The sequence below is a fragment of the Callithrix jacchus genome, chromosome 8 (assembly GCF_049354715.1).
Source record: "Callithrix jacchus isolate 240 chromosome 8, calJac240_pri, whole genome shotgun sequence".
Taxonomy (NCBI): Eukaryota; Metazoa; Chordata; class Mammalia; order Primates; family Cebidae; genus Callithrix; species Callithrix jacchus.
In genome coordinates this window covers 141,382,169-141,404,886 of record NC_133509.1, presented here as the reverse complement: position 1 = coordinate 141,404,886, position 22,718 = coordinate 141,382,169, and the positions used below count along the sequence as shown (strand labels likewise).

General features: G+C 44.4%; 1 pseudogene and 2 gene segments (V, D, J or C); all 3 read left to right on the top strand.

Moving 5' to 3' along the window:
* The first annotated feature begins 931 nt into the window (after nt 1-931).
* LOC103790589 (immunoglobulin heavy variable 5-51-like) lies at nt 932-1,444 on the top strand. The segment is given in 2 exon segments: nt 932-1,038; nt 1,128-1,444. Coding segments are annotated over 2 exon segments (366 nt in total).
* A 2,582-nt stretch (nt 1,445-4,026) lies between these two features.
* LOC103790593 (homer protein homolog 2 pseudogene) lies at nt 4,027-5,565 on the top strand (annotated as a pseudogene).
* Nucleotides 5,566-19,785: 14,220 nt separating this feature from the next.
* Nucleotides 19,786-20,382, top strand: LOC103795982 (immunoglobulin heavy variable 3-48-like). The segment is given in 2 exon segments: nt 19,786-19,948; nt 20,051-20,382. Coding segments are annotated over 2 exon segments (483 nt in total).
* The last annotated feature ends 2,336 nt before the right edge of the window (nt 20,383-22,718 follow it).

The window sequence follows — 22,718 nt, the reverse complement described above, 5'->3', positions numbered from 1 at the left end:
CTTTGCCTGCACCTTACACAGGTCGTGGCCTGTGCTGTGGTGAAGAGAAGTCTTTTTGCTTCTGCTCCCCAGGTGCAATTCCTGTGAATAAACCTTGCAAATATTTTGGAACCCGTGCAGTTTCTGTCACCTTGGCTTTCCATTTGGATCAAAAGAGACTACGGAAATAAGTGTGGTTCACAAGAAAATGCTGCAGACACAGGGGAGAGTTAAGGGCCTCCAAGCAATGTGGGTATCATAAAATAAAAGGTAAAGAATGAAAGAACTCGACAAAGGACTTAAAACAGCACTGCCAGGAGTGGGTGTAGTGATGGGAATCCCTTCAGGTCCATCAGCAATTAAGAGACCCAAACAAGTCTCCCTATTTATGTTGAATTGGCAGAGTGTAAAATCTAGAAGACAAAATGATGAGGAAAGATGTGTGACTTTGCGTGGGTGAGGGTCTGACAAGTTAATCAAGCTGAGGACTGTTGTGGGCCTGGGGTGGTCCTGCCCTCACTTTGTGCCCAGGCCAGAGTCACAGTCATGGGAAATTGCCAGGGAATATAATAGTTTTTCGTTGTACTTGTTATCAGGCATAGGTGCATTTGAATTTTCTCTTCACGGCCTCCTCTGGTTCTGTTTCTAATTTTAAAATACGCATAATTTCATCTAGATTTGCCAGTTTCTCAGTGTCACAGAGAAGGGTTGAAGAAGGGCGGCCCTGGTATGGCTGTTCCTGAAGCACAGACAGAGTGGGAGGGGCACGAGGATGGTGTAAGGAATTATTCAGACCTTGTTCTGCCTCTCCCAGGAGGCGCAGGTTGGCCTTTTGTCTGCAATTGCGTTTCTGGGTTATAAACCCTGTAGACTCATCCCTTCAGGCCAAGGTGTCGACTATGCAAATTCAAGTGGGGGCTCCCCACTTAAACCCAGGGCTCCCCTCCACAGTGTGTCTCCCTCACCGCCCAGCTGGGATCTCAGGGTTTCCTTTCCTGTCTTCCTCCAGGATGGGGTCAACCACCATCCTCGCCCTCCTCCTCCTGGCTGTTCTCCAAGGTCTGTCCTGCCCAGGGTTTGAGGTCACAGAGAAGAAGGGTTTGAGGGCACAGGGAGTCCCTGATTCAAATGTTCTGTCTCCCACACAGGTGTCTGTGCAGAGGTGCAGCTGGTGCAGTCTGGAGCAGAGGTGAAAAGGCCCGGGGAGTCGCTGAAGATCTCCTGTAGGGCTTCTGGATACAGCTTTAACAGCTACTGGATCAGCTGGGTGCGACAGATGCCCAGGAAAGGCCTGGAGTGGATGGGGATGATCGATCCTGGTGACTCTGATACCAGATACTGCCCGTCCTTCCAAGGCCACGTCACCATCTCAGCGGACAAGTCCAGCAACACCGCCCACCTGCAGTGGAGCAGCCTGAAGGCCTCGGACACAGCGATGTATTACTGTGCGAGAAACACAGTGTGAGAAACCAGCACTGGGCCCATCTAAAACCCTCCACAGGGCAGGTGCAGAGTGAGCTGCCAGAGACGCCCTCCCCAGGGCCCTCTCCATTCCCCCCAGGGAGGAATCGCTGGCTGTTTGTGTCCTCAGGAGCAAGAACCAGAGAACAGCATGGGAGGGTTCCTAGCTTCTACAGCAACTGGATGGGGGACCTCTCCTGGGACTGGGTTATCTGAGGGTCTCCCACTGTGTGTTCTAGAAGGTTGTTCATGGCTTATATTACACAGTTGACATCAAAAGCCTGCTTAATAGGCAGCTGTCAGATGTGACATTCTTTTAATTAGTGAAGATTTTACAGTTCACCGTTGCTGGCTTGCATTTCTGCCTCCTGTCCTCTCTCATGCCCTCCTTTTATTTCCTGCTCAATTTTCCAGAATTGTTTAATTCCTTTTTAAACTATTAGTCGGTCCTCTTGTTTAATTGTTCTTGTTGTAGTTTCCTCTCAATAATGTGTAATGAACAGTTCGTTTTGTGCCATTTCAAGTTTTTGGGTATAATAAAGACTTCTTTCATAAAAATTTGATAAATTCAAATGAACAGATAAATTTTTAAAAACGTATTACCCATCAAAACTGAACCATTAAGAAATAAAAAATCTGGGCTGTGTGTGGCGGCTTATGCCTGTAATCCAAGCACATTGACAGGGAGACAGGTGGATCACCTGAGGTCAGGAGTTTGAGATCAGCCTGGCCAGTGCAGCGAAACTCTGCCTTTACTAAAAATACAGAAATGAGCTGGACATGGTGGCGCTCACCTGTAATCCCAGCTACATGGGAGACTGAGGCATGAGAATCACTTGACCCAGGACGCGGAGGTTGCAATGAACTGAGATCACACCACTGCACTCCAGCCTGTGAGTGAGACTCTGTCTCAAAAAAAAAAGTGAACAGACCAATGAGTGAAGAGATTGAGTCACTGATTTTTTAAACATCTCAAAGCAAAGAAAAATCAAGAACTTGATGATTTCACTACTGAATTTTATCAAATGTTTAAAAAAAACTAAGATCTCTATTCAAATTTCCAAAAAAATAAAGAGGAAATAATACACCTAAACTTATTTTGGAAGGCTCTATGTCCAAACCAGGGAAAAGACACTACCAGTAAATAAAACTACAGACCAATATCCATGATTCACATAGCTTCAAAAACTCTCAAAGTGATGAGGAACAAAATTCAACAGCACATTAAAACATGATTCACCACGATCAGGTGTGGTTACTTCCACCATGCAATGAAGGTTCAGCCTGCACAACCCAGTGTGATGGATCAAATTAAAACACTGAAGGACGAAAGCTGGATGTTCACGTCGATAGATGCAGAAAGAGCCTCTGACAAAACTCACCAGACTCATCATAAAAGTCTGAACAAGTTATGCATAAAAGGTATACACCTCAACACAATAGAGACCACATATAATAAGCCCACATCTAACATTACACTCAACGATGAAAATTTTATTTCCTCTAGGACTACAAAGTAGACAAGATGCTCACTATCTTATTTTATTATATTTATGTATTTATTTTATTTTATGTATTTTATTATCTGTCAATTAAAACTTATAATATTTATTATAAGTAAACAACTTTAATTATAGACAAGAAAGGAATGATAGGAAGGAACAAATAAACATGTTAAATGTCAGGTAAACCTCAACATTTATCTGCCTGAACTTTGTCTCCACATTTCTCAGTAAATGCAGTAAAATCACACAGCATCTCAGGGCAGGAAGTGAATTCTCCAAACCACCGTAGGCCCGTTTGGCTCCGTCCTAGAGTTGATTAAGAGCAATCGAGGCCAGCTGTGAGGAGCATAGTCCCACATACTGGGACTCACTCATGGCAGACATGAGCCCTTAGACACACCACGTAACCCCTCCATGTGTGGGTTCACTTTTCCATCTGTAAATGAAGAAACCACTGACTTCTAAATAACACCATTTGTACACATAAGTAAACATAATTAAAAATGTGATAGCTGTTACATGTTTATCTGAACAATTTCATAATAAGACAGCGCATTTTCCCAAATACAATCATTGTCATCTAAATCCCCCAGGACAGTCTCATCTGCTCTGGGCCCTGCCCTCTCCTCAGGCATCCAGCCCCAGAGCTTGCTATATAGCAGCAGACGTGCAAATAGGTCCCTCCCTCTCCTGATGAAAACCAGACCAGCCCTGACCCTGCAGCTCTGGGAGAGGAGCCCCAGCCTTGGGATTCCCAAGTGTTTCTATTCAGTGATCAGCCCCTAACAAAGAAGGCTCACCATGGAGTTTAGGCTGAGCTGGGTTTTCCTTGTTGCTATTTTAAAAGGTAATTCATGGAAAAATAGAGAGACTGAGTGAGTGTGGACATAAGTGAGACAAACAGTGGATATGTGTGGCATTTTCTGACCAGGATGTCTCTGTGTTTGCAGGTGTCCAGTGTGAGGTGCAGCTGGTGGAGTCTCGGGGAGGCTTGGTGGAGTCTGGGGGAGGCTTGGTTCAGCCTGGGGGGTCTCTGAGACTCTCCTGTGCAGCTTCTGAATTCATGTTCAGTGACTAAAGGATGTACTGGGTCCGCCAGGCTCCGAGTAAGGGGCTGGAGTGGGTGGCCAACATAAAGTATGATGGAGGTGAAAAATACTACGCAGACTCCGTGAAGGGCCGATTCACCATCTCCAGAGACAATGCCAAGAACTCGCTGTATCTGCAGATGAACAGCCTGAGAGCCGAGGACACGGCCGTGTATTACTGTGCGGGACACAGTGAGGGGAAGTCAGCGTGAGCCCGGACACAAACCTCCTGCAGGGGAGCCTGGAACCAGCAGAAGGAGCTCGGGATACACAGAGGACGGGGCAGCCCAGGGCAGGTGCAGGTGCAGGTCAAGGGGCTGCTCTCTTTCAGGGCCTGTGGCTTCCTCTGCATCTAACGTTCCCTGGTATGGTCTCTGTATTTACAGTTATGTCCCTGCTACTGAGGCTTCTAAGTTTTGAAGTTTATAACTATAGGAGCAGCCATGACCAAATGCCCCAAGGCAGGTGCCACTGAGGGAGAAAGAAAAGTGTGCAGGAGGCCGGGTGAGGCTGTGGACAGTGTCCGCCCAGGATTCAAGTTTCACAAGCAGAGAAGGGGAAATGGGGAGTTAGCTGGGGCTCCCCAACCACCACGAGGTGCACAGTAAGTCCAGCATGGCCAGCAGCCCCCCCTGGGCTATAGGTGCCCATCAGGGATCAGCCGTGTGCCCCGCAGTGCGTTCCCTGATGGTGGAGAAGCGGGAGGTGCAGTCCCAGGGCCAACACACCGTCCATGCATTTTTATATGGAAACCATGATGTTTCTTGCTTCTCTCAGATGACATAGAGGACGTCTCCTTATTGGAAATTACCCTTAATTTATCTCTTAGAATCATTGTATCCAGAGCCCTGGCCACCCAGTGCGCCCCACGGAATGGGGCGGTGCCGGGCTGACCCCAGCGCCAGCTGCCACATCTTCCACGACGGGAGCAGATGCAGACGTGGCGGAGACAGAGCGTGAGACGCCTGGTCTGATGGCGCCGGAGACAGAACAGCCCATTCTCGCCCAAGCCCATGGCTTCCAGATCGACCCCAACATCAGGAAGAACTGGATCCTGCGAGCTCAGCGGTCACCGTTTCCTCCTTCTATGACGTCACAAGGAACCGCTGTCAGATCGTCAGCGTGGGCGGAGCCAAGGCGACCATCAACAGCACAATCACACCAAATACGCCCTTCCAGAAAACGCCACAGAAGTCTGGGCAGGGCCGACAGCGGAGCGCACACGGTGTTTGGTTTGGGGTTTTCCTCTGAGCAGCAGCTGACAACGTTTGCAGAGAAATTCCAGGAGCTGGAGGAAGCTGCCGAGATGCCCAAAGACAAGGCCCGGGAGAAAACCGAGACCTGGAGTCACGGTTCCCAGTGATCTGGGCGTGAAGCCCCATCTGCGGCTGCGGCATCCAGTGTCGAGGGCGGCGGTGAAAAGGCCTCTCAGCCGCTGCAGCCGACACGCACCGGAAGTCTGAGAAGGACGCGCTGAGATCGCCGTGACGCAGAGCGCGGCCACCGCGCAGGAGCCCGGCTGCAGCCCCTGAGGAGAGCCACGCCCCCCGGACCATGGCGCTGCGGGAGGCGGCGGCCAGCGCTGAGCTGGAAGAGGCCGAGACACCAACAGGGAGGAGCAGAAGAACACGCAGCTCAAGAGGAGGATGGAGGAGCTGGAGGCGGAGCTCCGAGAACAGGAGCCGGAGCTGAAAGGTCCCTGAAAACAAAGTGAAATCCCACCTCAGCTCCTGTCAGAGCGCGGCTGTGTCTCTGAGATGCTCGAGGCGGCTGAGACAATGAAAACCCCGGGACCAGGCGCGGTGACTCACGCCTGTAATCCCAGCGCTTTGGGAGGCCGAGGCGGCTGGATCACGAGGTCAAAAGATCAAGACCATCCTGGTCAACATGGTGAAACCCCGTCTCTACTAAAAATACAAAAAATTAGCTGGGATGGTGGCACGTGCCTGTAATCCCAGCTACTCAGGAGACTGAGGCAGTAGAATTGCCTGAACCCAGGAGGCGGAGGTTGTGGTGAGCGGAGATCGCGCCATTGCACTCCAGTCTGGGTAACAAGAGCGAAACTCCTTCTCAAATTAAAAAAAAAAAAGAAAGAAAGAAAACCCGGAAGTCAGAGGTTTCTCCCTAAAGACACTGAGGAGAGCAAACGCCCACAGCGCCACCTGGAGGTGGAAGCGAAGAACTTCCCAGAGCTGCTGGACCGGAAGTTCGATGACCCGCCCGACTTCCGCCCAGGCCTCCCAATGCTGGGCACCAATAGCTAGGGCTGTCAAGACCTGGGCCCACCCGTGAGTCCCACGTGTGTGTGAGAGACCAGACAGCACTGGGACGTTCTCCTGCATTCAGTAAATGGTGTTGGGATAGCTGGATTCTAACTAATGTGCAGAATGCAAGAGTAAAAGAGGCTGGGCAATTTATATCTAGATTTTACAAGATGTGTAGGGAATCCTATATGCCCAGGAAGAAGTCTGCTGCAGGGCTGGATCCACCCCAAGCACCCTCTACTAAGGCGGTGCCAAAGATGGGGAAAGATGTGGTCGAAGCCCCCATTCAGAGTCTCCACTAGGGCATTTCATAGTAAAGCTGTGGGAATGTGGCCACAACCCTCAAGACCCCAGAATGGTGGAGACAGATGCAGCTTGCACTCTTAGCCTGGAGCAATTCCTGGCACTTTACTCTGGCCTGTGAAAGTGGCCACATGGGCTGTGCCCAGGGGTAGGGATGAGATGCCTGAGGTTTTTAGGACCCCCTATTTCCCAGTGTGCCCTGATTGAAGGACATAAAGTCAAGATAGATTATTTTGCAGCTTCAAGATTTAATATCTGTCCTGCTAGGCTTTAGGTGTGTGAGGGGCTTGTTGACTGTGCCTTTGCCCAATTTATTCCTTTTTTATTGACAATATTTACCCAATGCCTGTGGCAATATTGCACCTTGAAAGTAAATAACTCTTTAAAACATTTTGCCAGCTCACAGCTGGAGGGAATCGCCTTAAGACTCAGAAGAGACTTTGGAATTTTCTGTTGGAGGTTGATCAAGTTAAGGTTTTGAGAACTGTTTTTTAAAAAGATGATTTTGCAATCTAAGGACTTGAGATGATAGGGCATAACGGTAAAATGATATAGTTTAGATGATTGTCCCCTGCAAATCTCATGGTGAAATGTAATCTACAGTATTTGAGGTGGGGCCCACTAGGAGTTTTTGTGTCATGGGGAGACATCCTTCAAGGATGGCTTGGTATCTACCCCATGGTAATTAGTGAATTATTTCTACATTAACTACTGTGATATCTTCTTGTTGAACAGCATCTGCCAACCCTCCACCACTCTTCTGGGCCTCCCTCACCATGTGACACACCCTGCTTCCCCTTTGCCTTTCACCAGGATTGTAAGCCTCCTGAGGCCCTCACAAGGAGCAGATGCTGGGGCCACACTTCTCATAGAGCCTACAGAACCATAAGCCAAATAAGCCTCTTAATTTTGTAAGTAATTTGGTTTGAGGTATTGATTTATAGCAATGCAGAATAGACTAACACACTGCCCAAAGCAATATGCATATGCAATGCATTTTTATCGAGTAACAAATATAATTGCTTACCTGTTTTTTAAGAAATCCTAACATATATATGGAATAAAAAAAAAAGCCTGAATAGCAAAAGGAATCCTAAGAAAAAGGAACAAAGCTGGAAGCACCACATTGCCTGGCTTCAAATAAAACTACACAGATATACTAAGAAAGACAGCACGGTACTGGAGAAACAAACCTCTGCTCAATAACCGGTGCTGGGACAATTGGATAGCCAGATGTAGAAGAATAAACCCAGACTTCTATCTCAGCACAGACAGAACTTAATTCAATGTGAATTCAATATTTAAATTTATAAAGAGAAACTGTAAAAGTACTTGTACAAAATGTAGGAGAAAATTCTCAGGACATTGGCCTAGGCAAATAAAATATGACTAAGACTTCAAAAGCAAATACAAGGAAAACAAAAATACACAAATGGGATTTAATTGCACTAAAGAGCTTCTGCACAGAAACAGAAATAATCAACATGGTGAGAAATCAACCTGCAGAATGATAGAAGTTATCATCTCACCTCACTTAAAATGGCTGTTGTCAGAAAAGAAAGAAAAATCCTGACAAATGCTAGTAAGGATTCAGAGGAAAAAAACTGTTATGCATTGCTGGGGAGAATGTAAATTAGTACAGTCACTATGGAGAGCAGTGTGGAGGTAACTCAGAAAACTACAAATGAAACTAACTTATGATCCTGCAATTCCAGTTGTGCAAATTTACCCAAAGAAATGAAAATCATTATCATTATGTCAGAGATTTCTGCACACCAATGTATATGGCAGGATCTTTCACAATAGCCAAGATATGAAATCAACCCTGGTGCTGGACAAGAGATGAATGGTTCAAGATAGTGTGGTGCAGGTACATGATGAATACTAGTCATCCATAAGAAATGAAATCCTGTTATTTGTAGCAATGAGGGTGAAAATGGAAGACACTATGTTAAATGAAGTAAGCCCGGAGCAGAAAGTAATAGACCTTGTTTTTTCACTAATATGTGGAAGCAAAAAACAAAGAAGAAAAGAATAAAAGATATCTCCAAGAAGCCAAGTGCGTTGGCTCACACCTGTAATCCAAGCACTTTGGGAGGCTGAGGCAGGTGGATCACGAGGTCAAGAGATCGAGACCATCCTGGTCAACATGGTGAAACTCGGTTTCTACTAAAAATACAAAAAATTAGCTGGGCATGGTCGTGCATGCCTGTAATCCCAGCTACTCAGGAGGCTGAGGCAGGAGAATTGCCTGAACCCAGGAGGCGGAGGTTGCGGTGAGCCGAGATCACGCCATTGCACTTCAGCCTGGGTAACAAGAGCGAAACTCCATCCCCAAAAAAACAAAAAAAGATCTCCTAGAAGTAAAGAGTAGAACAGAGGATTCTAGAGTATGGGAAAAGTAGTGGAAAGGGGGAGATAGGCAGAGATTTGTTATAAAATGCAACATTACAGTCAGGTAGGAGGAATAGATTATAGTGTCATTTACCACTGTGGGATGAATATAGTTAACAATAATATGGAGTTTCAAAGAGTTAAAAGAGGTATGTTAGTATTCTCAATAAAAAGAAAAGGATTGCGGTGATGGATATGCTAATTATCCTAATCTGGCTCCTATACAATATATGTATCAAGACATCACTGTGTGACTCATGAACATTTACAATTATTATTTGTCTATTATAATTATATTTAAAATAACACAAAATTCATTGGAAGTGACATTAATTGAGGCTCTGGGACAGGTGTGGAGATAAAGGCAGCCTCTGGAATACATGCCTAGCATGTCAATGGGAAAAGGAGCTTCTATTAGCATTTACTATTTTGAGCACTGAGTAGATCCGACATTTCTCAAAGCTTCTCTCTACAATAGAGAACTGAGGTCCAGGGAGGTCTTGCAGACAGTCAGGTATGCAGAGGGAAGCAGCAGGAATAGAGGGTTGCTGGCCCGTTCAACAATAGTAGGAATGATCATTATGCATGTAGAGAAGTCAACGTTGTTTTAAAATAAATTGCATCACTAAATCACATGAAAAATTTTTCAACAGAAATTCTTAAATATTATTGGCAGCGAAACTGTTTTTGGTGAAGAAATGTTCACGCAGTTAAGTGAGCCAGTAAAGTTGTTAAGAACTACAATAAACACTGGATTGGATTCAGCTTTATCTGAATACAATGTGATTATTACTGGTTCAGGTGGGGGTCAGACATCAAGATAGACAGGTGGTAGCAACCAGAAAAAGCCATGGACCAGAAAGATTCACAGGAAGTATTTTTTCAGATTTATAAATTAGAGTTGCACCAATACTACTGAAACTATTTCCAAAAACTGAGGAGGAAGGACCGCTCCCTGAATTATTCTATGGGAACAGTACGGATAACAAACCCTGACAGAGACTCGATTAAAAAAAAAGAAAAGGTAACTTTAAGCCAGTATTCCTAATGCAAAACTGCTCAATGAAGTACTGACAAACTGAACACAGCAGCACATCGAAAAGCTAACCCACCATGATCAAGTAGGCTTTGCTCCTGGGATGCAAGGTTGGTTCAACATATGCAAATCAGTAAATGTTATTCATTATGTAAGCAAAACTAAATACAAAAACCATGTTATTTATCGAGACTGATCCAAAAAATACTACTAGCCTATTAGGATGAGTAAAACACGCAGTATAGAAAATACCAAATGGTGAGGAGGAAGCTGAAAAACTCCTAGAAATTTTCACTCCTTGCTGGTGGAAATTCTGAAATGGCACATAGACATCTACAGTTCATATTTTAGTGTATACTTCAGGAAAAGTAGAAAACAAGATTTAGAATGTTCTTAACACAAAGAAATAATTGATTATTGAGTTGAAGCATATTCCAGTTATCCAGATTTGATCAATACACATAATAATCTTTTATCAAAATATCACATGTACCCCTTATAGGATTTGTAGTATTCTTTATCTACATAAATTAAACATTACAAAACCCCAATGCAGGGGAATCCAGTTAACTGCAGATTCCTATTAGGTGGGATGTTCTGCATAATCTGCCAATGAATCAGAATCATTGGGTTTGTAATGGATTTTAGAAATCTACTGGACTATTTGTTTGTAAAGATAAGCCCCCCACGTTTAATTATATTCCCAATGGGTGGCAATTTTGAACACAGAAGAAATGCTAACATTTGTTTCTGGTAAGTTTACTTCTAGTGTCAAGAGAAAAGGTTTTCAGAGAGGAATCTGGCATCTTTCAAGTCTCCACTTCAATGTGGTTACCTCAGCAAATAATTTCCAATACCCCTGACAAGGACAGGTTCCTATAAGCTACTCAGGATCTTCTGGGGCTGTGTCGCAGGGCATGGTCCTCACATTTGGCTCAGAATAAATCTCTCTAAGTATTTTGCAAAGTTGGACTTTTATCAATACTTCTAAGAAAAGCTACTCTCTGGTCTTTTATATATTCACAAGCATGATATTAATAAAGTATGAGTAAAATTAAACACATGTTGGCAATTCCTTACAGAGTTATGTATAGACTGAGGGATCAAGTGTAAATGTTTAAAAGTACTTAGGCAAATGATTTCAAAATTAATGTTCCCCAGATACTTCTCTCAGATTCCTTATGTCCTCTAATTACTTGTTTTATGATTTTTGCAACTTTTGTAGATGATGACACCCTATCTTATCTAGGCATTTATTGTAGGAAATTGTGTGAAACTAATCAGGGATACATTTGAAAGTCCTTGTCCCAGTGGCTTCCAGAACTGAAGTATGTTTCCTCTGCAGACACCAGACACTCAGATTCCTCCGGTGACACCTTCATTTTATTTCCTGCTTGGCTTTGGGCCTTAATGCTGTGCTAAACAGAGAGACTCTGTCTTTCAGATCCCCCAGGTCGTGCCAGAGGTATGCGGACCTGAGTGTTGACAATGAGGTGGGAAGGGTTGCACCGAACGGGCACTCTCTGCTTTTCTCAGGGGGGCATACTCCGGGCTGACATCACAGTCCTGGCTCAGGGTGTGTCCTTCCAAGTATCCCTGCCCCTCCTGCAGGTGCAATGCTGATCCATGTGGCTTCCTTTCTTCCCTGGGGAGAGTCTATCCTTGGTTGGTTTTTTTCCAGATCTTCCAGCAGCCGCAAAGTCTTCCCACTGATGTCTTCAGCTTTCTTTTTTCTGCCCCTTCCATGAGGCTGCTATTCCTGAGGAAATGAGAGGAGGTGGGAGATGAGGCTGTCATTCCTAAGAGAATGGACAGAGCTTTGGAGATTTTCTTTCTTCTATCCCAGTTTCTATGAGTTCCTCCAGTGCCAGCAACACAGAGGTGTTAGCGCCTTTGCCCCTGCAGGTGAAAGCTTTGGTAATGCAGTGGTGGGGGGGGGCGGGGAAGTGGGTCTGGATGCATTTCAGCCACAGCTGCTCTTCTGTTTTCCCACACAGAAGCATCTCGGGAGGTAGAGGGTGAAGATTTCTGTGACATATCCTCAATCCTGGCAGAAAAGGTTTCAGTAGCAGTAGGAATCCCTCAGTTGTGCGTGCTCTGACAATTTAAACAATAACTTCACCGCACTAAATTTTAAATAATTTAAAGAAAATGTTCAGTTTAATGTTGTTTTCTCTTATATGACATTTGCTGGCCTCTGCCCTACATACGGTCATATTCTCTCCCTGTTTGTTTTTGTAAATCACTGAGTTTCTCAAGATGTAAGGTCTCTTGTTTGTCCTATAACATCAATAATCTGATGTACTAAAGAAAACACGCCAATTTGCAGCTCAGTAAGATCGGTTGTAAAATAACATACTTTTCTTGGATGCCTATATCTCCGTGCTGAGTATAAACTTTATTTTTAATACTAAAAACAAGAAATAACACAAATATTATGGTGCTTTATAAAGAAATAATAGGGGTGCTCTCATTAACTGCAATGCTGCTCCTCATTAGGATCGACACATTTTTTTTTATACACAACCAAATTACTGACTCACATGTAATTAGGCTGAGGAAGAAGCCACAGAAATAAAATTGAAGCTACAAGATTTCACTTTAAAAAATCTTGAAAAAAAGATCTAAAGTAACAAAGATGAAATTTTGTCTCAGTGTAATAAGAGGGAAATGACTGGGAGGCAGGAATCAAAGGAAGAGACGGAAGCTTTTAAGTGTAGTTCATTGGTATCTTGATTGTTATATGGGCTGCATAGGTGAGCACATGTGAAGTGACGTGTTTTCCTTTGGAGACATGGTCTTGCTTTGTCATCCAGGCGGGAGCTCAGTCGTGAGATCACAGCTCTCTGCAACCCTCAGACCCTGGATCTGCAGCAATCCTCCTCCCTCTTCCCTGCATAGCTGGGACCACTGGTGTGCACCACCAGGCTCAGCTTCAGTGCTTATTCAACTGCACACACTAACTATGCAGTATTTATTCTAAAGCAATAATGCCTCAATAAGGGTATTGTCAATAAGCGGATATGTAATTTGTTAAAGATTGATGACAAGATAGACACAAATATAAAATATGTATGACACTTGAGAAAATGCAACTGTAGAAAATGTGCTTTTCTTTACATTTGTTAGGTAGTCACAGCAGTGATTACGCATCACACCATGTTTTCATTACAGAGAAAAGGTTCTGCAAACCTCACTAGGTGCCACCCACTGTGCGCTGGGCTTGGTTCAGGGAGAAGTCGGGTCCGGTGGTGAGAAGCACAGGCCCAGGTACACAGGTGCACTCTTACCAAATGTGAGCTCTGGGGACATTGTACAACCCACCTGTGCTTTTCCTGGTAATTTTTCACCTGTAACATGGAAATAACATTGATACCACATACCATGTTTTCTTTGCATATATAAACATAAAAGATGATTGGTGCTAAATTTAAATATATGTGATTTATATAGATTTATTTTACCTCAATAAAAATGTTTCAAAATAGAAATTAAAATACATAGGTTTCATAGGTTTTAAGGGTTTATCACAGAGCAAACTTACAATAAGAAACCACAATTTCCCAATACTATCAATGTCACAAATCTCCCCCAGGACACTGTCCCGTTCTCTGAGCCTGCTCTCTCCTCACGCCTCTCACCACAGATCTTGCTATATAGCAGGAGACATGCAAATAGAGCGGTCCCTCTGCTGATGAAAACCAGACCAGCCCTGACCCTGCAGCTCTGGGAGAGGAGCCCAGCCTGGGATTTTCAGGTGTTTGCATTTGGTGATCAGCACAGAACACAGAGACTGAACTTACCATGGAATTTGTGCTGAGCTGGGTTTTCCTTGTTGCTATTTTAAAAGGTAATTCATGAAGAACTATTGAAATTGAGTGTGGGTGATAAGAGTGAGATAAACGGTGGATATTTATGGCACTTTCTGACCAGGGTTTCTTTTTGTTTGCAGGTGTCCAGTGTGAGGTGCAGCTGGTGGAGTCTGGCGGACGCTTGGTTCAGCCTGGGGGGTCCCTGAGACTCTCCTGTGCGGCCTCTGGATTCACATTCAGTAGCTATGCCATGGCCTGGGTCCGCCAGGCTCCGGGGAAGGGGCTGGAGTGGGTCTCAGCCATTAGTAGTGGTGGCACATACTACGCAGACTCCGTGAAGGGCCGATTCACCATCTCCAGAGACAACGCCAAGAACTCGCTGTATCTGCAGATGAACAGCCTGAGAGCCGAGGACACGGCCGTGTATTACTGTGCGAGAGACACAGTGAGGGGAAGTCAGTGTGAGCCGGAACACAAACCTCCTGCAGGAACACTCGGGGGAATCAGCTGCAGGGGGCGCTCGGGAGCCACTGATCAGCGTCAACCCCAGAGGCAGGTGCAGATGGAGGCTGATTTCCTGTCAGGATGTGGGACTTCATCTTCTGACAGTTTCTCTAGTGAATCTCTCTAAATTTAGAATTCTGTGCTTCCTAATATTATCTCTACCTTATTTTTTAAAGATCGAGAGAGAAGAAAGAAAAGCTCCAAAGCTCTGTCCATTCTTTCAGGAATGACAGCCTCATCTCCCACCTCCTCTCATTTCCTCAGGAATAGTAGCCTCGTCTGCTGGGAGGGGCAGAAAAGAGGAAGCTGAAGACATCAGTGGGAACTCTTAGTGGCTGCTGGAAGACCCATTGTTCAAATCTGCTCTTGTTGTCTGTGCCTTTAATGTGAAATATAGGAAATCTCTGTTAACATTATTTTTGGGTGAGGGAAATTGTACAACTGCAGGTTATGCATTTAACTATTTAGCCCATTTAGAGTTAATTTTTGTGTTTATTCTAAACTAAAATTCTTAACTCTTTGCATGTGTAAATCCAGTTTTGCCAGCACTCTCTTAGGGACAGACTTTGGTTTATCCGTTGTATATTGCTGGTTCTCATGCTGAAAATCAGATTGTCCTCGGTGTATCAGTTTATGTCTGAACTCTTAGTATATATTTCTGCCTATCCCATTTTGTTTTTATTACTCTACTTTTGTAATTACTTTTGGAATCTGGAAGTAAAATGCCTTCAAGTTTATTCTTGCCTTGTTACAGATACTCTAGCAAAATATTTTAACATTTTACTAATTAAGTATGATAACAGATATGGCGTTTCATAATGACTTTTATCATGTCCAGGTTATATTCATTTGTTCCTACTTTTTAGAGTTTTTATCATGAAATCTTGATTTTTAAATGTTATTTTCTTTGTCTAGTGAGAAGTTAATGGAAATTTTTTTCTTTATTATCTTAGTTAAGCACACCAAATGTATTGACTTGAGGATGCTGAGTCATCTGTGCATCTCAAAAATAAATTTTAGTTTCCTATGGTGTATAATGCCCTCTTTTTTTTTGAGACAGAGTTTTGCTCTGTCGTGCAGGCTGGAGTGCAGTGGTGCAATCTTGGCTCTCTGCACCCTCCGCCTCCCAAGCTTAAGTGATTCTTCTGCCTCAGCCTCCCAAATAGCTGGGATTACAGGAATGTGCCACCACACCTGGCTAATTTTTGTATTTTTAGTAGAGACCAGGTTTAACATGTTGGCCCTGCTGGTCTTAAATGTCTGACCTCAGGTGGTTTATCACCTCACCCTCCCAAAGTGCTATTATTACAGGTGAGACTCACTGCACCCAGTCGGTGTATGATCCATTTAAAGTCCGCTAGAATGTAATCGACTAATACTGGGAGTAGTATATTTATGCATATTAAGAAAATTTGAAGTGTAACTTTCTTATTTTGCCATTGTCTATTACTGGTAATATGGTTATTGTAGCCTTTTAGAGAGAGTTGAGAAGGTTGGAGCCTCACCAATTTTTGAAAAAGTTAGAGAATAGTTGGCATTATTATATTTTTAACTTTGAAATTCATTTTTTATCTAACATACACCTATCATGAAGAATATTTACTGTGTGCTTGGGATGCATGTATATTACGCTGCTCTTGGTTGAAAGGTTCTGTAGACGTCTATTACGTCCGTTTGTTCAATAGCGTTGGGTAAACCCACTGGCTTCCTAAGAATGTTTTGTGGATGTTCTATACATTATTGAGGGTGAGGTGTTGGAGTCTCCTCCATTTATTGTTCCTATTTCTACCTTCATATCTCTTAAAGCTGATCAATACACTTTTACTTCTATTTTTACAAGTATGTAAAATAGAAATAAAATAATTGCTTAGTAATTTTAATGGGAAAATCATATAGTAAGAAATTATGTTTCCCAAATGCTGCCATCACTGCTACACTCCTCCAGGAGTCTCACGTCTGCTCTGGGCTTCGCTCTCTCCTCAGAGTTTTCTACAGAGGAGACACAAATAGGACCTTTCCCCTACTGATGAAAACCAGCCCTGCCCTGACCCTACAGCTCTGGAGAAGAGCCCCAGTCAGAATTACCAGGAATTTTGATTTGATGATCAGCTCTGAACACAGAGGGCTCACCATAGAGTTAGGGCTGAGCTGGGTTTTCCTTGTTGCTATTTTAAAATGCAAATAATGGAGAACTAGAGATATTGAGTGTGAGTGGATATGAGTGAAAAAACATGATTATGTGCAACAGTTTCTTACCAAAATGTCTCTATGTTTGTAGGTGTCTAGGGTGAGGTGCAGGTGGTGGAGTCTGGGGAAGAGGCAGGAGGCAGAAAAGTGCATAGGAGGCCGGGCGAGGCTGTAGACAGTATCAGCCCACTATGCCAATCCACAAAGCTTGATGTGAGAGCCTCCAGGATTGAATAATTTGACAGCTCATGTGCCCAGGCAGTTTCATTTCTCAACTTTCCACACTGATATATCCAGAAGTCAGCTCCACTTCCCAGGTGACTCCCATCATGCACTGAATGGTGACAGCATTCCCAGGGGTCACACACATGTATTAAATATTGGCTGCACGTGGGGAAGAGACATTTCTGCTACTCTCTGAAGGACTAAGAACACCTCAACAGACTATCTCCCCTGTCCTCATGACTAGAACTTCACCACAAGGCCACATAGACACTCATCCCTTATGGGAATAAAAAGATTCCATTGATGAGGCTGACTGTTTTATTATATAAAATTGCTAAAGACTGACATAAAATTTTCAGAACTAATTGAAGTCTGTTACTCTATGTCCACCAGAGACTACAGATCTTCCAATGGCATCTTCCTTCTCTTTTCTACCTGACTTTGTCTCTTCACCTTGTTCTGTCCTCCAGACAATCTCTTTCAGTTCCCTCAGGTTCATGCACTTGTTTTATTTACCGACAGTTTCTAAATCAGTGCAAGGCATTAGACTAAAGGCTCTATATCCCTAGGTCCATATTCCTTGGTCCATATTCCTAAGAAGGCTTTGTGACCCTGTGTCTGGGCCTGAGCTTGCGATTGTTCCTGACCCTTCTCTAGATGACATGCAGGTCTGTGTTTTCTTGCCCCTTCCCCTGGGGTAGAGTCTCCCTGTTTCCCCAAGGTGTTTCCTCCCACAGCTCTAGTGCTCTCCACCTGTGTCATCACCTTCCTGATCTACTGCCCTGCCCTGCAGACTAAGGCTCTGATGCCATAAGAAACAGGGGAACTGCTTCCCAGTACAATTTTGGTAGGGAAACTTGTTCCCATCTCCATTCCTGATAGGTTGCAGCAGTGCCTTTAGGGTACATGTATTGATGGTTTTCCCCTGCAGAGTAATTTCTTAGTTCTGTAGTGGGGATAAGACAAGACAGTTGGGCTTGAACACATTTCAGAAGTATGGGCTCTCATATTCTTTCAGACAGACACTTTGGGAAGGGAAGATTTTTGTGACTGTTCCAATTATAAAGAAAGGGAAAGGTCAATCCCAAGATGGCTGAATAAAAGGCAGCTCCAGAAAGCAGCTCCCAGCCAGAGAGGTGCAGAAACCAAGTGGTTTCCACAATTCCAAACGAGTTACCAGGTTCATTGTGTGGGTCTGGTAGGACAGTGAATATAAACCCGAAAAGCAGTGGCAACAAAATCCAAAATAGACAAATGGGATCTAATTAAACTCCAAAGTTTCTGGATAGCAAAGGAACAATTATTATAGGGAAGCAGCAACCCAACAAAATTGGAAAGATTTTTGCAATCTGCCTATCTGACAAAGGGCTGCAATCCAGAATCTACAAAAAACTAAAACAGATTTACAGAAAAAAACCAAACCCATTCAAAAGTGGGCAAAGGATATGAACAGACGTTTTACAAAAGAAGACAACTATGAGGCCAAGAAACATAAAAAAAAATGCTCATCATCACTGGTCATTACAGAGATGCAAATGAAAACCACATTGAGATACCATCTCACACCAGGTAGAATGGTGATCATTAAAAAATCAGGAGACAACAGATGCTGGAGAGGATGTAGAGAAATAGGAACACTTCTACACTGTTGGTGGGAGTGTAAATTAGTTCAAACATTGTGGAAGACAGTGTGTCAATTTCTCAAGGATCTAGAAATAGAAATACTATTTGACCCAGCAATCCCATTACTGGGTATACACCCAAAGGATAATAAATCATTCTATTATTAAGACACATGCATATGTATGTTCATTGTGACACTTTTTACAATAGCAAAGACTTGGACCCAACCTAAATGCCCATCAATGATAGGCTGAATAAAGAAAATGTGGCACATACACAACCTGGAATACTATGCGCCCATAAAAATGGATGAGTTCATGTCCTTTGCAGGGACATGGATGAAACTTGAAACAGTCATTGTCAGCAAACTGACACAAGAACAGAAAACCAAGCACTGCATGTCCTCACTCATAAGTGAGTGTTGAACAATGAGAACATATGGACACAGAGAGGGGATGGGGGGACTGGGGGTGGGGAAACAGGAGGTGGGGGGATTGGGGAGGGAATAACATCAGGAGAAATAACTAATGTAGATGACGGGGGATGGATGCAGCAAACTACTGTGGTATGTGTATACTTAGGTAATAATCCTGCATAATCTGCACATGTACCCCAGAACTGAAAGTATAAAAAAAGCAAAAAAAAGATTAGTAGTTGTCTGTGAATATGTTGGAAGAAGGGAAAGAGAAAGGATAAGGAAATGTAGAAGGACAGAAGAAAAGTTGAGGTAATTTAACTTGTCCACTTTCTTGATAATGGTAATAGTTATGTCATGATTATCAATTTTATACTTTAAATCTGAAAAATGCATAATCTGTCAATCAAACCCTATAAAATTTATAACAATGAAACAAGTTGAGTATCAGACAAGACAGGAGTGGCAGAAACATAGATGCCAGTATGTTCATTGTCAGAGATCTATCTGAACCCTAGTTCTCTCCATAGTTTTAGGTAAGCAGGAGAATACAGCAAAATCACATCTATTCTGATCCAGCAGTGGCTTCTGCAAACCACACTAGGCATGTGCAGCTCTGCCCTGGAGTTGGCTGAGGGAGGAGTCAGGGCCGGTGGTGAGAAGCACAGGCCCAGATACCAGCACTCGCTCATCCCAGACATGAACCCTGAGATACATACGGAGCCCGACCATGTGTGGGCTTTACTTTCACATCTGTAAATAGAGAACATCGACTCCTGTGGATCATAATTTACACGCATAGATAAAACTGAAATAAGGCGATCAGTGCAAAGTTTCCATCACAGTACAATTTAATAAGCACATTTTCTCAAACCCCGGTGTTGCCACCAGTTTTCCTCAGGACACCCTGATGTGCTCGGGGCCCTGCTTTCTCTTTACGTGTCTCACCCCCCAGCTTGCTATATACCTGGAGACATGCAAATAGGGCCCTCCCTCTGCTGATGAAAATCAGCGCAGCCCTGACCCTGCAGCTCTGGGAGAGGAGCCCACCCCAGGATTCCCAGGTGCTTCTTCTTGCTGATCAGAAGGCACACAGGGCACTCACCATGAAGACTGAGCTGAGCTGGGTTTTCCTTGCTGCTATTTTAAAAGGTAATTCATGGAGAACTGTTGAAATTGAGTGTGAGTGATAAGAGTGAGATAAACGGTGGATATTTGTGGCAGTTTCTGACCAGGGTGTCTCTGTGTTTGCAGGTGTCCAGTGTGAGGTGCAGCTGGTGGAGTCTGGGGGAGGCTTGGTTCAGCCCGGGGGGTCCCTGAGACTCTCCTGTGCAGCCTCTGGATTCACCTTCAGCGGCTATGGCATGCACTGGGTCCGCCAGGCTCCAGGGAAGGGGCTGGAGTGGGTCTCATACATTAGTAGTCCTAGTGGTAGTAGCACATACTACGCAGACTCCGTGAAGGGCCGATTCACCATGTCCAGAGACAACGCCAAGAACTCGCTGTATCTGCAGATGAACAGCCTGAGAGCCGAGGACACGGCCGTGTATTACTGTGCGAGACACAGTGAGGGGAAGTCAGTGTGAGCCCGGACACAAACCTCCTGCAGGGGACCCCGCGACCACCAGGGGGCGCCCGGGCGCTGTGCACGGGGTTGTCTTCGGGCAGGTGCACGTGCTGCTAAGGGCTGGCTTCCTGTCAGGGTCTGGGACTGACTCCTCATCAGGATTCCTCGGAGAACCTTTCAGATTTATGATTCTGTACTAACACTTAGTGTCTCTTAATGTGAAACCTTTCACCCCGGTGTTTATTTTAGCAGGAGGACACATCCTCACCTCCACAGAAGCCCGAGTGTCACCCTGGGCACAGAAATGGCCCTCCCCTGGCCACCAGAATCAGAGTCCCGAGGAAGCCCAGGAGAAGCTGGGAAGAGTTTTCCACTCAGACTCAGGGCAGACATCTCCGTGGGAATCTCTGATTGGAACAGGCTTTGGGATTCAGATTGGGACCAAGAGGGAGGCTTATCCCGGCCCATGGTCCTTACAACCCTGACATTTTCAGAGGAACCTCACTGTCCTTTAAAGCTGAACATCAGGCTCAGGACTAGTCCATTTGTCCCTTTCTCTGCTGCTCCATTTTCCTTTCCTCCACGCTTCATTCTTACACTTCCCTTTTCTCCTTCTTTTTTCTGAAAATGGAGTGTGTGCTTCCTGTGGTCTAAACCGCAGGTCTCAGACACATTACCTGGAAATCGGGGTGGCTCAGGCTGTGGCTCCTGCAGAACCTGGAAGGCTGAGGGGTCTTTCTTATCTCCCATTGCCTTGACGCCCCTGCCATCTTCTATGCATGGACGCATTTGGGAAATGCAAGTAGACACTGATAGTCATTTCTTCGAATGGGATATTGATGAAGAGCTGATCCTGCGCTTCTCACCCTGTCGCAGAGCCCCCCTCACCTGTGACTCAAGACAGAGCTGAGGATAGACACTTTGTTGTGCGGTGGGCTCTGTGTGACAGCAGTTGTGAGGTCTGTCTAGGCACAGCCAAAGACAGTGGAACCAAACATCAGAAAAGACAGGCTGGAATTCCTGAGAAGCTCCACAGCCAAGTCATAGGGTTCCATTATCTTCTCTTTGCTTGGATTAAATCAGAAAAACCAAATTCATCCAGGACAATCTTCCTGACCTCAGAAAAGTGATGACAGGCTTTATTTTTATTTTTTATTGGATTATAGGTTTTGGGGTACATGAGCAGAGCATGCAAGACAGTTGCGTAGGTATACACATGGCAGTGTGCTTTCTTTTCTTCTCCCCTTCACCCACATTTGGCATTTCTCCCCAGGCTATCCCTCCCCACCTCCCCCTCCCACTGGCCCTCCCCTTTTCCCCCCAATAGACCCCAGTGTTTAGTACTCCCCTTTCTGTGTCCATGTGTTCTCATTTTTCATCACCCGCCTATGAGTGAGAATATGCGGTGTTTCATTTTCTGTTCTTGTGTCAGTTTGCTGAGGATGATGTTCTCCAGATTCATCCATGTCCCTACAAACGACACAAACTCATCATTTCTGATTGCTGCATAATATTCCATGGTGTATATGTGCCACATTTTTCCAATCCAGTCTATTATCATTGGGCATTTGGGTTGATTCCAGGTCTTTGCTATTGTAAACAGTGCTGCAATGAACATTCGTGTACATGTGATGACAGGCTTTAATAACGCCTGTAGTGTACCGTCAGATCAACACCTAAATCCGTGTTTGATTGAATGACTGACATTATGTTCCAGTCCAGGTGACAGAAAAAACCGATTATTACCATGATTAATATTTTATATTTTACACTGATTATTATTTTAATACTAACATTAATCAATGCAATATTAATATTAATACTTAATATTTTAAATTTGATAATAGGATCAGACTCATGTTATAATAATTTTGCTAAACTATGTGTGTCATTACTGATCTACCGAGCAGAAATCTCCAGGAGTTGCTTAAGTTTGCATGCGTTTGTGCAAGAAGGGCATCAACCCTTTTGAGGGAAAATATGTGGAGGATAAATGAGGCTGGTGAAGCTGATGGCATAAGATGGAGTCCTGTCCCTGAGTGAAGGAGAGAAGAAAGGAGGATTGGGTGGAAATTTCCTATATTTCTGTACTGTGCTAAGAAAGCCTGGAATATCACTGAGTCTTCTGCAAGACAAAGCTGCCCCTCAGGAAATCCCCAAGACCCCCAACAGGGGCTCTGGCTCAGATGAGTGCAGAGCTCACTCTGTTTCTGAGAATGGAGCACAGGACATGCATGGGCTTTCTCATGAGCCATGTCATGCACATCAAAGAGCAGCAGCCAGATGCATGATCCAAGTTCATGGCTCTGCCTGTAGGTGGAGGGAGAAAGGTGCCTTGTCAGAGCTAACACGCTG